The following is a 15,050-nucleotide window of genomic DNA, read 5'->3' on the forward strand; positions in this document are numbered from 1 at the left end:
AACACTTTGGGAGGCCAAGACAGGAAGACTGTTTGAGCCTAGGAGTTAAAGAACAGCCTGGGCAATATAGTGGGATCCCATTTATTTAGATAGATAGATAGATAGATAGATAGATAGATAGATAGATAGATAGATAATTAGATAGATAGATAATTAGATAGATAGATAGATAGATAGATAGATAGATAGATAGATAGATGTTATTATATATATGTAATTCCAGGTGTGTGTGTATATATATCTATGTATATGTATGCCAACTATGAATTTCTGATATAGATCTCCTTGGTCATGATGTATTATTCTTTTTATATATTGTTTGACTAGATTTGATGAAATTTTGGTTATAATTCTTGCATCTATCTTCATAAGGAATATTGTGTAGTTTTTATTTTTCTTTTAATATCTCGTTTTTATGTCAGGGCAGTGCTTGCCTCAGAATGAATTGGGAATTGGTATAGAATTGCTTTTATTTGTTTCTTAAACTGCTTGATAAAATTCACCACTAAAGTCATCTAAGCCTGAAGTTTTTCTTTGTGGAAAGATTTTTAACTAAAAGAATCAACAAGTATAGTGTTATTCAGTCTATCTATTGCTTCTTGAGTGAGCTTTGTTAGTTTGTATCTTTCAAGGAATTTGTGTGTTTCATGAAAGTTTTCAAATTTATTCACATAAAGTTGTTCATAATTCCTTTATTACCCTTTTAGTATCTGCAGAATATTTTGTAATATATAATGAGATCACCTCTGTTATTCTTAGTATGGATTATTTGTTTCTACTCTTTTTTCCTAATCCATCTGGCTAGAAGTTTGTCAATTTTACTTATCTTTTCAGAGAACCAGTTTTTAGTTTCAGTGTTTCTTGTTTTCATTTTCTGGTTCATTATATCTGTTCAGAGCTTTATTATTTTATTTCTTCTGTTTACTTTGGTTTTTATTTGCCCTTCTTTTTCCATGTTCTTAAAATGGAAGTTTAGGTAATTGATTTGAAACTTTTCTTCTTTTCAAATGTAAGTATTTGCATAAATTTCCCCCAAGTAGTCCCTTGTTGATATCCCACAAATTTTGATGTGTTGTGTTATAATTTTCATTCAGTTCAAAATACTTCTAATTTCCCTTTTGATTTCTTTTTTGATCCATGGGTTATTTAGAAGCATTTTGTAGTTTCAAATATTTGAGGATTCTTTTCAGGTATCTTTTTGTTACTAATTTCTAATCTAAAACTATTTTGGTTAGAGAACAAGCTTTGTATGGTTTGAAGCCTTTTCGATGTATTGAGACCTGTTTAATGGAACCAAATATTGTTGATCTTGGTACATACTCCATGTGCACTTGAAAAGAATGTGTATTTGCTGTTTTGCATGACGTGTATTGTATGAATGTAAATTAAGTCAATTAGGTTTTAGCGCTGTCGAGTTTTCTGTCCCGATTTTCTGTGTACTTATTTCCTTGATTCTTGAAAAAGGAATTGAAATCTTCAACTACAATTGTGGGTTTTTCTATTTTTATATAGATTGTGTTTCAAAATATATGGCCTGCATATCAAGTGCAGTGAGTCAAAGTGGAAAATTATTATTATTAGCATTACTATAAAAGACCTCATTAGAACACATCTTTGGTTTGCCTTATAGTATGGGTTATTTGGAACAATATCTTCATATGCAGAAGAAACATTTATTTACCACATTTTATTTTCATTTATCTAATTCATGTTCTTGTTTTGCTTGGCAGCTTCTATGTTTTTGAAGCAGGCATTTGAAGGAGAATACCCCAAATTATTACGTCTTTATAACGACTTATGGAAGCGTCTTCAACAATACAGTCAGAATATCCAAGGAAATTTTAATGCAAGTGGAACTACAGACCTCTATGTTGACCTACAACACATGGAAGATGATGCACAAGATATATTCATACCAAAAATGCCAGATTATGAGTATGTTTCTTTAATTTGACCTGTAGTTGGCATCTTAATTTTATATTTATTTTAAATTTTATCTTTTATTTTTATTTTAAATTATAAATTAAGTATACACAAAGTCTCTAAATATTTGTAATGTATTTGTATACCTTAAAAGACTTTGCAAGACTTTTGACTGAAAAAGTCAATTTTCACCCTTAGTTAAACACTTCTGGCTCCTGCCGGAGTCAATTTTAAAGTGTAACACTAAGTAGGATGATGAGAAGCTAGAAGATGATCATGTTGTGGTCACTGTATTTTAATCGATGTTATAATATACCTATAATTACCTCAGACGGTATCATTTATTGATGGACCACTTGCATAAATGTGTCATAAAAGGAACTTGGGTGTTCAGAAACGACAGGGGAGATAAATCTTATGCTGGGATAGGTTCTCAATGTGTTAAGAAAAAGTGGAGTGGATCACTAGGTCTGGAGTTCGAGACCAGCTTGATCAACATGGTAAAACCCTGTGTCTACTAAAAATACAAAAATTAGCTAGGCATGGTGGCGCTCGCCTGTAATCCCAGCTATTCGGGAGGCTGAGGCAGGAAAATCCCTTGAACCTGGGAGACGGAGGCAGCAGTGAGCCGAGATCACGCCACTGCACTCCAGCCTGGGTGATGGAACGAGACTCTGTCTCAAAAAAAAAAAACAGCAGAGGGTAGTTATCACTTAGGTATTTGTAGGGGATTGGTTCCAGGACCCATTGGGAAGTTCAAGTTTCTTATGTAAAAATGACATAATATTTGCATGTAACCTATGCACATCATCTCTAGGTTACCTATAATACCTAATACAATGTAAATGCTATGCATAGAGTTATTACACTATATTGCTTAGAGAATTATAAGAAAAAATGTGAATAAATGTTTCATTATAGCCACAACTATTGTAGACGTAACTAGGTTTTCAATCCATGGTTGGTTTAATCCTTGGATATAGAATTTGCAAAAACGGAGGTCCAACTGTATAGTCAAAATTACCCCTGAAAATCTCTTAGGTCACCCATGAATATAGTAGTATAGCCATATTTAGGAGCCATATTGGAAACCAATATACAATCTCAGCAAGTTTAGCCTGCCCAGCTTTTCCTCCAAAATTGAAAGAGTATTTTAAACTTTCAATTTGAGCATCAGATCAAGTGATTGGCTTTCACACCTTTCTTTAAACACTAGAATCATATTTATTGTGTCAACGCTGGCTAAAGCAGTAGCAGTTTCTTATCACCTACCATGTAAGAAAAATGTTGGGTAGACTCATGGGTGCTGTTTAAACAGTTGTTTGTTTCTCTTTTAATTTTATTCCTAAATCTAGTTGAATTTGTGTCCCGTATAGTTAGAAGCTCTGACTAGCAGAATACAGTATGTAGAAGTTCTGACAAGTGCTGGGCAGTGTGACACATGCTTGTAATCCTAGCTACCTGGGAGGATCTCTTGAGCCTAGGAGTTAGAGGCCATCCTGGGCAACATAGTGAGACCTTGTCTCCCTTTAAAAAAAAAAAAAAGAAAAAAAGGAGTAGTTTTGACTGGCAAAATAAATGGCCATTATAGGTTAGAATCATAAAATGAGACCAGATTATCTTCTCAATAACTCTTTTATAATATGCAGATTCAGTAAGGCCTAATAGAGAAGGCAAAAGAGAACAGAACCTATGTCTGTTGACCTACAAAGATTTAATTATATATCACATTTTTTAAAAAGTATATATAAAATAGCAAATAGAGCATTCTATTTCTGCCTTAGTTTTATTTTTAAATCTATGTGCATGCACTAAAAAAGGTCTAGAAATACACAAAGCAAACAGTAACAGTAGTTTATTTCCAGGAGGTGGAATCCTAATTTTGTATTTTCTGCTTTTATGTAAAAGGAGTACATGTTACTTGTGTGAAAGAAAAGAAAAGAAAGGAAAAGAGAAAAAAGGAAAGAGAGGAGGGAGGGAGGGAGGGAAGGAAGGAAGGAAGGAAGAAAGGAAGGAAGAAGGGAAGGAAGGAAGGAAGAGAGGGAGGGAGGAAGGGAGGAAGGGCACAAGGAAGGGCACTTTGGAAGGCCAGCGTAGTCGGATCACCTGAGGTCAGGAGTTCGAGACCAGTCTGGCCAAAATAGTGAAACACTGCCTCTACTAAAAATACAAAAAAATTAGCCAGGCGTGATGGTGCACGCCTGTAATCCCAGCTACTTGGGAGGCTGAGGCAAGAGAATGGCTTGAACCTGAGAGGCGGATGTTGCAGTGAGCCAAGATTGTGCCACTGCACTCCAACCTGGGTGACAATGCAAGACTCAAAAAATAAAATAAAACGGTAAATTCAATGGAGGGAAAACAAATTAGAGCGAAAAAAGCCACTGTGTTTTCACTAATAGGATATTATTGTCACTTTTTGGAGATGAATTCAGTAAAGTGATTGGTGAGGAAAACAAGATATAGGAGCCATATTCCAAGATGTCAAAAAATCATGAGGGTTCAAGGACACAAACAAGGAAGAGTTGAGTTTTCATAGATGGAAGTTGCCAGTGGAGAGAAAAAGAGATGGGAGATGTAAGAAAGAAAAGAGAACAAATGGAACCAGGCCCTAGAGGAATCAGCACAGAATCAAAACATGAATAGCCAGGGTATCATTTTTCATGATTCATTACTCGTGTCAAATTTTCAGTAGTGATAATTGCTGTGAAGAAAATAAAATAATGCTATAGAGTTGCTTACTATATAGGATGTCAGAGAAAGCTTCTATGAGGCGGTAACATTTGACCTTAGATCTAAATAGTGTGAAAGAATCAACCAGGGGAAATTTAGAGTAAGGTTTTTGCGGTCAGAAGAACAAATTTAGAGGCCTTAGGAAAATTAAGGCTGGGCGCGGTGGCTCACGCCTATAATCTAAGCACTTTGGGAGGCTGAGGAGTTCAAGACTAGCCTGGCCAACATGGTGAAATCCTGTCTCTACAAAAAATATATATATACACACACACACACACACACACAAATTAGCCGAGCATGGTGGCACATGCCTATAATCCCAACTACTCAGAAAGCTGAGGCAGGAGAACTGCATGAACCCAGGAGGTGGAGGTTGCAGTGAGTCGAAATCGCGCCACTGCGCTCTAGCCTGGACGACAAAGCAAGACTCCGTTTCAAAAAAAAGAAAAGAAAATTAAGATGAGGAGGTTTGAAGAACAGAAGAACAGAAAGAAGCCAGTGCAGCTGGAACATAGTGAACAAAAAAGGGAAGTGTTTAAGATTGGATCAGAGAGGAAAGGAAATGTGAGATCATGTAGAGCTTTATAGGCAATGGTAAAGGGCTTGGAGTTTATCCTAATAAAGTGAGAAACCATTGATTTAGAGGAATGATGTGAACTGATAAACATTTAAAATTAGCACTCTGACTGCTATGTAGACAACTAAGGGGGGCCAGCACAGAGTTAGGGAAGTGGAAGATGGAAGCTATTTTGTTTATCCAGATAAGAGATGATAATAACTTGAACTAGGATGAGCAGATAAGGTGGCAATTTGGTCAGATTGATTCAAGATGTATTTTTGAAGCAGGATATATAGAGGGCAAGCCATTGATTTGAGAGGACAGGGGAATCAAGGATACAACTAGTTGGTGGAAGACTGAGTGGTTAAGATAGGAAGAATTTTTTCAAAGCATTGTATTTAATTAATACATTGTATTTAATTCTTTTGAAACTAGTGAATTGAAAATGCAAATAGAGTTGTTGAAAAGGTAATTAAATATGAGTCAGGGCTAGAAATACATACTTGGAAGTCATCATCATGCACTTTTCTTTCTTTCTCTTTTTTTTTTTTATTTTGCTCTGTCACCCAGGCTGGAACCTCTGCCTCCTGGGTTCAAGTGATTATCCTGCCTCAGCCTCCCGAGCAGCTGGGATTAAGGGCGCATACCACCATGCCCGGCTAATTTTTGTATTTTTAGTAGAGACAGAGTTTCGCCATTTTGGCCAGACTAGTCTTGAACTCCTGACCTCAGATGATCCATCCACCTCAGCCTCCCAAAGTGTGGGATTACAGGCCTGAGACACCTCACCCTGCTATCATCATGTACATTTTTTAAAATCATGGAATTGGAAGAGATTACATAGGGAAGATGTATACAGAGAGAGAAGAGAGAGCCTTGGTCCAAGAAAGGTACCAGCGTGTATAGATTAGTCAGTGGAGTGGCAGCTTACAAAGGAGACAAAGACAGAAAAAATGGTGAGATAGGAGGACAACTTAAAGCAGTGTGGAACCCCAAAGAATGAGTTCATTTAAGTTGGAGTCCGGAAATGGTCCTAAGAGCAAACAGCAAGAGGAAGCAGCATCTATTCACGAAAGTCTATGAAAATTTGGTCAGAAAAACTGGAGCCTATGGTATTTGAGCCAAGATTGTGCCTGTCTTACCCACCTCAGCTTAGGGAAATGGAGATTATTCTCTAGATTGCAGTAGCCAAGAACATAGGGCTCCCTCTCTTCTAGCTCCAAGCTGGAAGGCTCTCTTCCTGGGAAGAGCAGGGCCTCAACATTATTCATAATGCCCTCAGCAGAAAGTTGCTGAGGCTGACTTTCAGGTAAGTGAGGTCAGGAGTAGGGAGCTGCCATATTGTGCCCAATTCCCACGTAATGAATGGGTCCTTGAGCATGGCAGACTCAAAGTACTGGGGCCCTAATTACCTTTGCCTGGGCTTTTGAAATAGTGATTCTTTGCCAGGAAATATAAAGTGAAAGGACCTCGTGCAGTTGCCTGCCACCAAGTGCTCACTTCCTAGAATGAGGTTATTCCCAGACCAAACTGAGGGTTGGACTGCTATTTCTTGCTGCCCAATAACAAGATGCAGATTAGCTGGAGAGGAGGAGAGTTTTTTATTTCTATAACCAGTTGCAGCGATAAGGCCCGGAAAATATCGCCACACCAACTCAAAATTACAAAGTTTTCCAGAGCTTATATACCTTCTAAGCTATATGTCTACATGTAAGTGCATTCATCTAAAGACATAAATGATTAACTTCTTTTAATCTATAACTAAGTTCTGAGTCTTGAAGACCTTCCTCTGGAGCCTCAGTAAATTACTTAATCTAAATGGGTCCCAGGTGCTGGGGTGATTACTCTTATCTTGTCTCCAAAATCATGGAGGTTTGGGGAGTTCTTTAGACCACCTATAAACTTGTTTGTGGAGGCCTGGAGAGTTTCTTCAGATCCCCAATAAAACTATTTTAATCCTTAATGGGTCCTGTTAAGAAATCCTTCGTTATCTTGTCATGCTTTAAGGCCCAGGAAAGATGTAAGCAAAACTCTTGGGGGACTTTTGTTATATCCCAGCCTTTGTATAAAGACACTGACTCTCTCAGCTTTGAATATTTAACTTAACCATTCAGTCAGTGCAAAAAGTTGTTATGGAGGCCTACATTGGTGAGACCTGACCTTCTACAAGGTGTCAGTCAGATAGAAGCTTGCCATTTCCTCCACCCTCAGGTCCAGAGCCCTGGCATAAAAATTTTTACTTGGGTAGAGGCAGGCAATAAGACAGGTCCTGGGTCAGGCGTGGTGGTCGCCCAGCACTTTGGGAGACCAAGGTAGGCAGATGGCTTGAGCCCAGGAATTTGAGACCAGCCTGGGCAAAACAGACTCCGTCCACAAAAAATTAAAAAGTTAGCTGGGCTTGGTAGTCTACACCTGTAGTCCCAGCTACTTGGGAGGCTGAGGTGGGATGATCACTTGGGCCTGGGAAGTCAAGGCAGCAGTGAGTGGTGATCATACCAATATACTCCAGTTTAGGTGAGAGAGCAACACCCTTTCTAAAAGAAAGAAATAGAAAAAGAAAAACAAAGAAAGGAGAGGAGAGGAGGAAAGGAAAAAGGAAAGGAAAAGAAAGGAAGAAAGAAAGAGAAAAACAGCCCCTAATCTCTTCCCAAAGTAAATGACTTCATTTGCAACAGAGCCTAGAGAAGTTTAAACCTAAGGGTATTCTCAAAAAAACCCTGGAAGTGTGGTGAAAGGCAATGGGAGGAGACTTGTAGATCTAGTGAAGATAGCTGAAGGTAAACTAGCTCTGAGGTGAGATCTGGAGAGTAAAACAGCTGGGAGGACCCCTCCTGGAATCAGAACAAATATCAAACATGACCTCAGAAACTGTTCTATCAAAGGAGCTACGGTTAGCTCCTTTGTAGATGCGTTTGTAGAGGAGTTTATGCCTCAAGGCATTGTTGCAAATGTAGAGCAGTCAGTTAGTGGAGTTTAGGTGTGGTCAGAAAAAAATGACAAAGATAATCCTGCCGTTAGTACTGCCATCTCAAGGTGACTATTAGCATACCCAAAGCTGTGTCTAGCTGAGGAACATCAGAGATTTAAGACTGGAGGGGAGAGAGAGACTTCATTAAAATATTCCAGCCAATAACTAAACAGATAAAAAGCAAACAACAATAACAAGCCCTAGAGCTGGGGGGACCAGTACCCAGGGTTACAACAGTGTATCTAAAATGCCCAGTTTTGGCTGGTTGTGGTGACTCACGCCTTCCTTTACTTCTGTGAATAGCTTTGAACTGGCAGAAATAAGAATTCAGCAACTTGAAGCTAGGTTGATAGAGATTACACAGGTCAAAACACAGAGAGAAAAGAATGAAGAAAATAAACAGAGCCTCAAGGAAATGTGGAATACCGTTAAGAATACCAACGTCTATGTTATAGGAATACCACAAGGAGAAGAGAGAGGTAATGGAGAAAAAAAACTTGAAGAAATAATGAATGAAACCTTCCCAATTAATTGAAATACAATAGCCTATCCATCCAGGAAGCTCAAGTAATATTAATGCAAAAAGATCCACAAACAGATACATCATAGTAAAAATGTCAGAAGTCAAGGACAAAACCCTGAAGGCAGCAAGGGAAAAACTGTTCATCAGCTGGGTGCAGTGGTTCATGCCTGTAATCATAGCGCTTTAGGAGGCCAAGGCAGGAGGATCACTTGAGGCCAGGAGTTCAAGACTAGCCTGGGCAACATAGTGAGACCCTGTCTTTACCCACTCCCCACACCCCCTTCCCAAATACAACTACACTTCACTTATAAGGGAGTCCCAATAACATTAACAGCTGACTTCTCAGCAGAAACAAAGGATGCCAAAAGGTAGCGGGCTCAGATTGCTCAAAGGAAAAAAAATGAGCCAAGAATCCCGTATCCAGTAAAGCTGTCCTTTCAAAAATGAAGGCAAAATACTTTCCTTGATTTAAAAAAGAGAATGTGTTGCTAGCATTCCAGCTTACAAGAAATACTAAAGAAAGTTCTTCAGGTTGAAGCAAGTGACCCCAGATAATTTGAATCCCCCAGAGTAAAGGTAACTATGAAATTATAAAAGAAAATATAAACACACATTTTCTTCTCTTAACTGACCTAAAAAGCAATTATATGAAATAATATGTATAGAATGTGTAAAACAAAAAGTGTCTGAGACAGGTCTCTATTAATTTAGAGGTTTATTTTGCACAGGTTGAGGATGTGCCTGGGAAAACGAGACTCTAATCACTGAAGGATCTGTGACCTAGATTTTTTCCAAAGAGGGTTTTGAGGACTTCAAGATTTAAAGGGGAAAGAGTGGGCAGGAAGAGAAGGGGAAAAGAAAAAAGTGGGGAGGGTAGGTAGTGAGATAAGTGGTCACGTTCTTATGAGGCTTTGATTAGCACTCACTGAATCCACATGTTACATGTGAAAGGAGAGGGTACAGGAACAGTCAGTTATGCATTTGTCTCATGTTCAGCAAATCTGCATTTGTCTCATAGTGGGCAGTAGAATTATCTCTAATATTGTCATTGTCCCTATATGTGACGATAAGCTGTTAATTTACAGGATCAGGGTGAAGGAGGCCACCTGGAGAGAGATGTGGCCTTCCATCGTACAGCTGTTTGGGAACAAAGGAAAGGAAGTTTTTTTGCATAACTGAATTTCCAAGCTTAACTTTTATCTTTGGCATAGCAGGTTTGGGGTCCCAAGATTTAATTTTCCTTTCATAAAAGCATTGTTGAGACTATAACATTTAGAAATGTAATATGTGCCTAATACATTTGCAAATAACCTCACACAGGAGGTAGGTAGGAACAAAGCTGAAATTTGCTAGGAAATGGTGACAGATAGTAAAGTAATAATTATAACAATTCATTGTTGGGTTTATTAACATTAATGGATGTAATATGTATAACAACACCACAAAGATAAAATATTTAGGAATAACTTTAACAAAAGGAGTGCAAATTTATACTCAGAAAACTGTAAAATATTGTTCAAAGAAATATCTAAATAAGTAGAAAAACACCTCATATTCATGAATTGCAAGACTTGACCTTGTTAAGATGGTAATGTGCCCCAAACTGATATATGTCAATTCAGTACCGTAACTATCACTATCAGAATCTCAGCTGACTTCTTTGTAGAAAGTAACAAGTGATTCTAAAATTCATATGGAATTTGAAGGGACCCAGAATAGTTAAAACAATATTGAAGAAGAAGAAGAATGTAGGAGGGCTCACAAGAAATTTTAATCCCAATGCTATAGTACTGCCTGGCACAAGGATAAACATAAAATTGAGAGTACAGAAAGAAACCCATAAATCTATGGTGAGCTATCTTCAAAAAGTGTAAAGACCATTCTTTCAATTGAGAAAGAATTATCTTTTACACAAATGGTGCTGGGACAGCTGATAGTGACATACAAAAGAATGAAGTGGTGCCCTTCACACCATATACAAAAATTAACTCAAGATAGATCAAAGATCTAAATATTAGATTAAAAATATAAAACAAGGCTGGGCACCGTGGCTCATGCCTATAATTCCCAGCACTTTGGGAAGCCGAGGTGAGAAAATCAATTGAGCCCAGGAGTTTGAACCCAGCCTGGATATAGGGAGACCCCATCTCAACCAATCAATCTATACAAAAATTTACATATATATATATATATATATATATGTTAGAAAACATATGGGTAAATCTTTATGCATTAGGATTTGGTAAATAATTCTTAGACATGACACCAAAATCACAATCAACAAAAGGCAAAATGATATATTGGACTTTCTGAAAATTAAAAACTTTGCTGCTTCAAAGGATTATCATCAGGAATGAGTGAAAGTATTTCTGACTCATATATCTGGCAATTGACTTGTTTCAGAATATATAAAGAACTCTTTCAAATCAACAATAAAAAGACAAATTACCCCATTAAAAAGTGGACAAGGGATCTGAGCAGACATATCTCCAAAAAACATAGATGACCAATAAGCACATGAAAAAGATGGTCAGGAAAATACAAATCAGAACCACAGTGAGCTACTACATCACACCCCCTCGGATGTCTGTAAACAAAAAGACAAATAGTAGCAAGCGTTGGCAAGGATGTTGAGAAATTACTGTCCTCATATGTTGCTGGTGGAAATCTAAAGTGGTGCAGGGCCTTGGAAAAGGGTTTGGCAGTTCTTCAAACTTTTTTTTTTTTCCTTGAAACTGGGTCTTACTCTATAGCCCAGGCTAGAGTGCAGTGGTGCAATCACAGCTCACTGCAGCCTCTAACTCTCAGGCCCAAGCAGTCCTCTGCCTTACCCTTTGAGTAGCTGGGATTATAGGTAAGCACCACTAGCTGGGATTACAGGCATGCACCACCATGCCTGGCTAATTATTTTATTTTTTTGTAGCGCCATGGTTTCACTTTGTTGCACAGGCTGGTCTTGAACTCCTGGGCTCAAGGCATCCTCCCGCCTCAACCTCCCATAGTGTTGGGATTACAGGCATGAGCCACCATGTGCGGCCTCTTCAAACTATTAATATAGTTACCATATGACCCAGCAATTTCACTCCAGATGTATACCCAAGGGAAATAAAAACATATGTTCACATAGACATTTGTATGCAAATGTTTATTGCAGCATTATTCCTGATAGCTAAAAGATGGAAACAACCAAATGTCTGTCAACAGACAAATGGGTAAACAACATGTGCTATATTCATACAATGAAATATTACAATTAAAACATATACAATATTACCCATAAAAAGAAATGAAGTACATCCTGCAATGTGGATGAACCTTGAAAACATTATACTAAGTGAAAGAAGACAGTAAAACACACACATACACAGACACACACAGTATGTTATCCCATTCATATGCAAATCCAGAATAGCAAAATCTATAGAAACATAAAGTAGGTTAGTGATTGATTGGGGCTGGGGATGGAGTGAGGAAGGTGGAGTGTTATTGTTAAAGATACAAGAATTCTTTTTGAGGTGATAAAATGTTCTAAAATTGACTATGGTGATGATTGCACAGATCTCTGAATATACGAAATTCATCAAACTGTATACTTTCAGTGATTGAATTCAAGTGGTGGTATGCTATGTAAATTATATATATGAAAGTTGTCAGATTCAACATGGAGTCACTTGTGTCAAATCCTGACAAAATAGAGCTGGGGGAGGGTCATGAAGGGAGAGCTGTCACACATGATTTGCCTGATAACAAGAACTATCACAAGAAATTTTTCTGAACTGCAGCTTACTACACAAGTCACACAGCGACAGCTAGCCACTTACACAAGAACATTTGCCTGACACACTGTCTCACAAGCCCAATCCAAACTGCAAGGGCCTAACCATAACACTAAAATTACAAGTCCTACCTTGCAATTTACTGACACTCACCAGTCAGAACTCACCAGCTCTTATATAAGATGCTGCCAGTGCCAATAAACTTTTTTTAGAAAACAACTTGTATACTTGTATAACTTCCTCTTTCCCCAGTAAACCCCAGCCTTTCTTTTGTTTTCCAAACATACCAGAGGCCACCCTGTTCTGTGTGTAGGTTCAAGATAGCAATCCTGCTTCTTGTATGTTATTTCCCATTAAAACCTTTTTACTTAGAATACATCTTTATATAATTTTTTTATGCTGACGTATCTTTTTTCTTTAAATGACACATAATATTTATACATATGGAGTACAGAGTGATGCCATGATACATGTAATGTATAGCCATCAGATCTGGGTAAAAAGATAATGGGATAAGAAGAGACAGATTAAATTATTCTGGGAATTTTTTATTTTTAAAAAAGGAATGAAGCTACCTCTTTCATGGAAATAATAAGAAAGTCACAGAGAATAGATGAAGTTGTAAGAGGGGAAAAAATGAGAGAAGTGCCAAGTTGAGAAAGGTCATGGCCAGTGGTTTTGCTCTTAGGGTAAAACCAAGAAAAAAGTCACCTATAAAGATTGAAGAGTTGCAAAAGTAGAATTTTAGGTTATTACTTTGACCTTCAGGTTTCTCGATATTAAAGAGGTTTGTATAAATGTCCAGTAGAAATCATTTTTTTCTCTGCAGTACTTGGCCAGCTTAGCAGCAGATACAGAGAACATCTCAGTAATATTTTCTTAGAACTTTGAAAGGAAGGTGAATTGGAAAAATCAGGGTGCTAATGAGAGCACCTTGAAATGATGGCTATGGAAAAAGGATGATATAGACCTGGTGGACTGATGGAGGCTGGAAGCAGGAAGGGGTCACGTAGCATAAATTACAATAAGGTCAAATAACAAGTTTTTTAGAGTGAAATATACCACCCTTATAGATACACAAAGCTCGACATGACTCAGTCCATCTGTTTTCTCTGATGTTATCTTGTACTACCCTCCTGTTACTTGATCTGCTCCTCTGGGCAACACACTCAGGTATGGTCTCTCCTCAGAGCCTTTGTACTTGCTGTTCTTTCCTCATAGAAAGCGATTTCCCTGAAAGTCTACACAATTTGCTACCTCTTTTCCTTCAGGGTCCCTCGGTAAGCCTTCCTTTGCCTCATCCTATCTAAAATTGGATGAAAAAGGAAAAAAGACTTAAACATTATTCTCTATCTTTCTTGCTTTTTTTTTTCTCTTAGCACTTATCATATTCCATATTTAACTTATTTTAAATTTTTATTTTTGTGTATATCTCTCCTGTTACTATGTAAGCTTTAAGAGGACAGGGAATTTTTTTTTTTTTTTTTTTTTGACAGAGTCTTGCTGTGTCGCCTAGGCTGGAGTGCAGTGGCATGGGCTTGGCTCACTGCACCCTTTCCTCCTGGGTTCAAGCAATTCTCCTGTCTCCGTCTCCTGAGTAGCTGGGATTACAGGCACGTGCCACCATGTCACCAGGTCCGGCCGGGAATTTTTTTTTAAACCAAGTTCTCTACTATAGTTCTGCACCTAGGAAATACTTGGCAAATACTGTAGTGACTTAATATTTGTGGAAGGGAAAGTAGAGATAGAAGGTGGGGCATGTAGAAAGTTTCCTTTAAGCTTGAAAATCTTAGAAGTGGAGCAGTTCAAAGTGATGACTCAAATTTGGAAGCCCCCTAGTAAAGCCAAAATAAAGGTTATTATAAATGTAGACTTTTAATATAGGACATGTTTTAGAAAAGATGTTTGACATTGTAGTCACCAAAGATCTTTAATGGCAGATTTGGAGCATGGGAAAGTGTTCTTATAATTCAGTGCCAAAATTTCTGCAGAAGTGGTAAGAGGCTTCTGAGGTCAGTAGATGACATGAGTACAAATAGTGACATTTAAATAGATGGCTCAGACTTCAACAGAGGATTGCTTCAGACAGATTTAGATACTAAGTTATTTCATGCTCCCATCGTGGTCTTGGTATCTTCATCTATTAAAGAAATTATTATAATTAACATTTTACCTGCCAATTTCTTCACAACTCTAAAGCGCTCTTAATCTCTATCTTCCCAGCACTTTACAAAGTGCCTGGTGCATAGTATTCTCAGTAAATATGTGTTGAGTGAAATACTTATCGAATGAGAAAATATTAAGAGATAACTATGGAATTATGATGTTGGAGCCAAGAGCAGTCTGATCTCTAGGTCTTATCAGTTCACCAGAAGGGTGAGAAAAAGAGCCAAGTTTCACATACATGAAGAAGCAGGTCAGATGTTTTAAAGGTTAACTTTTTAGATGAAGGGAAATTTGTTCTTTATAAAAGAAAAAAGACAATGCAAAAGCTGGTAGAAGGATTGTAAACAGGGATGATGTGAGAAGACACTGAATTAATTATAGGAGTAAGGAAACATGAAAATAGTG

At 37.7% G+C, this 15,050-nt stretch overlaps 1 protein-coding gene across 1 annotated transcript in view; it reads left to right on the plus strand.

The window, feature by feature from the left end:
- Positions 1 to 15,050, plus strand: part of LOC105475313 (component of oligomeric golgi complex 5) — a 372,025-nt gene that overhangs the window by 275,242 nt on the left and 81,733 nt on the right. The window contains exon 12 of the mRNA XM_011730439.3: positions 1,731 to 1,935. Coding sequence (XP_011728741.2) covers positions 1,731 to 1,935 — 205 coding nt within the window. The remainder of the gene's footprint in view (positions 1 to 1,730; positions 1,936 to 15,050) is intronic.

Source organism: Macaca nemestrina, chromosome 4, assembly GCF_043159975.1.
Source record: "Macaca nemestrina isolate mMacNem1 chromosome 4, mMacNem.hap1, whole genome shotgun sequence".
NCBI classification, from domain to species: Eukaryota; Metazoa; Chordata; class Mammalia; order Primates; family Cercopithecidae; genus Macaca; species Macaca nemestrina.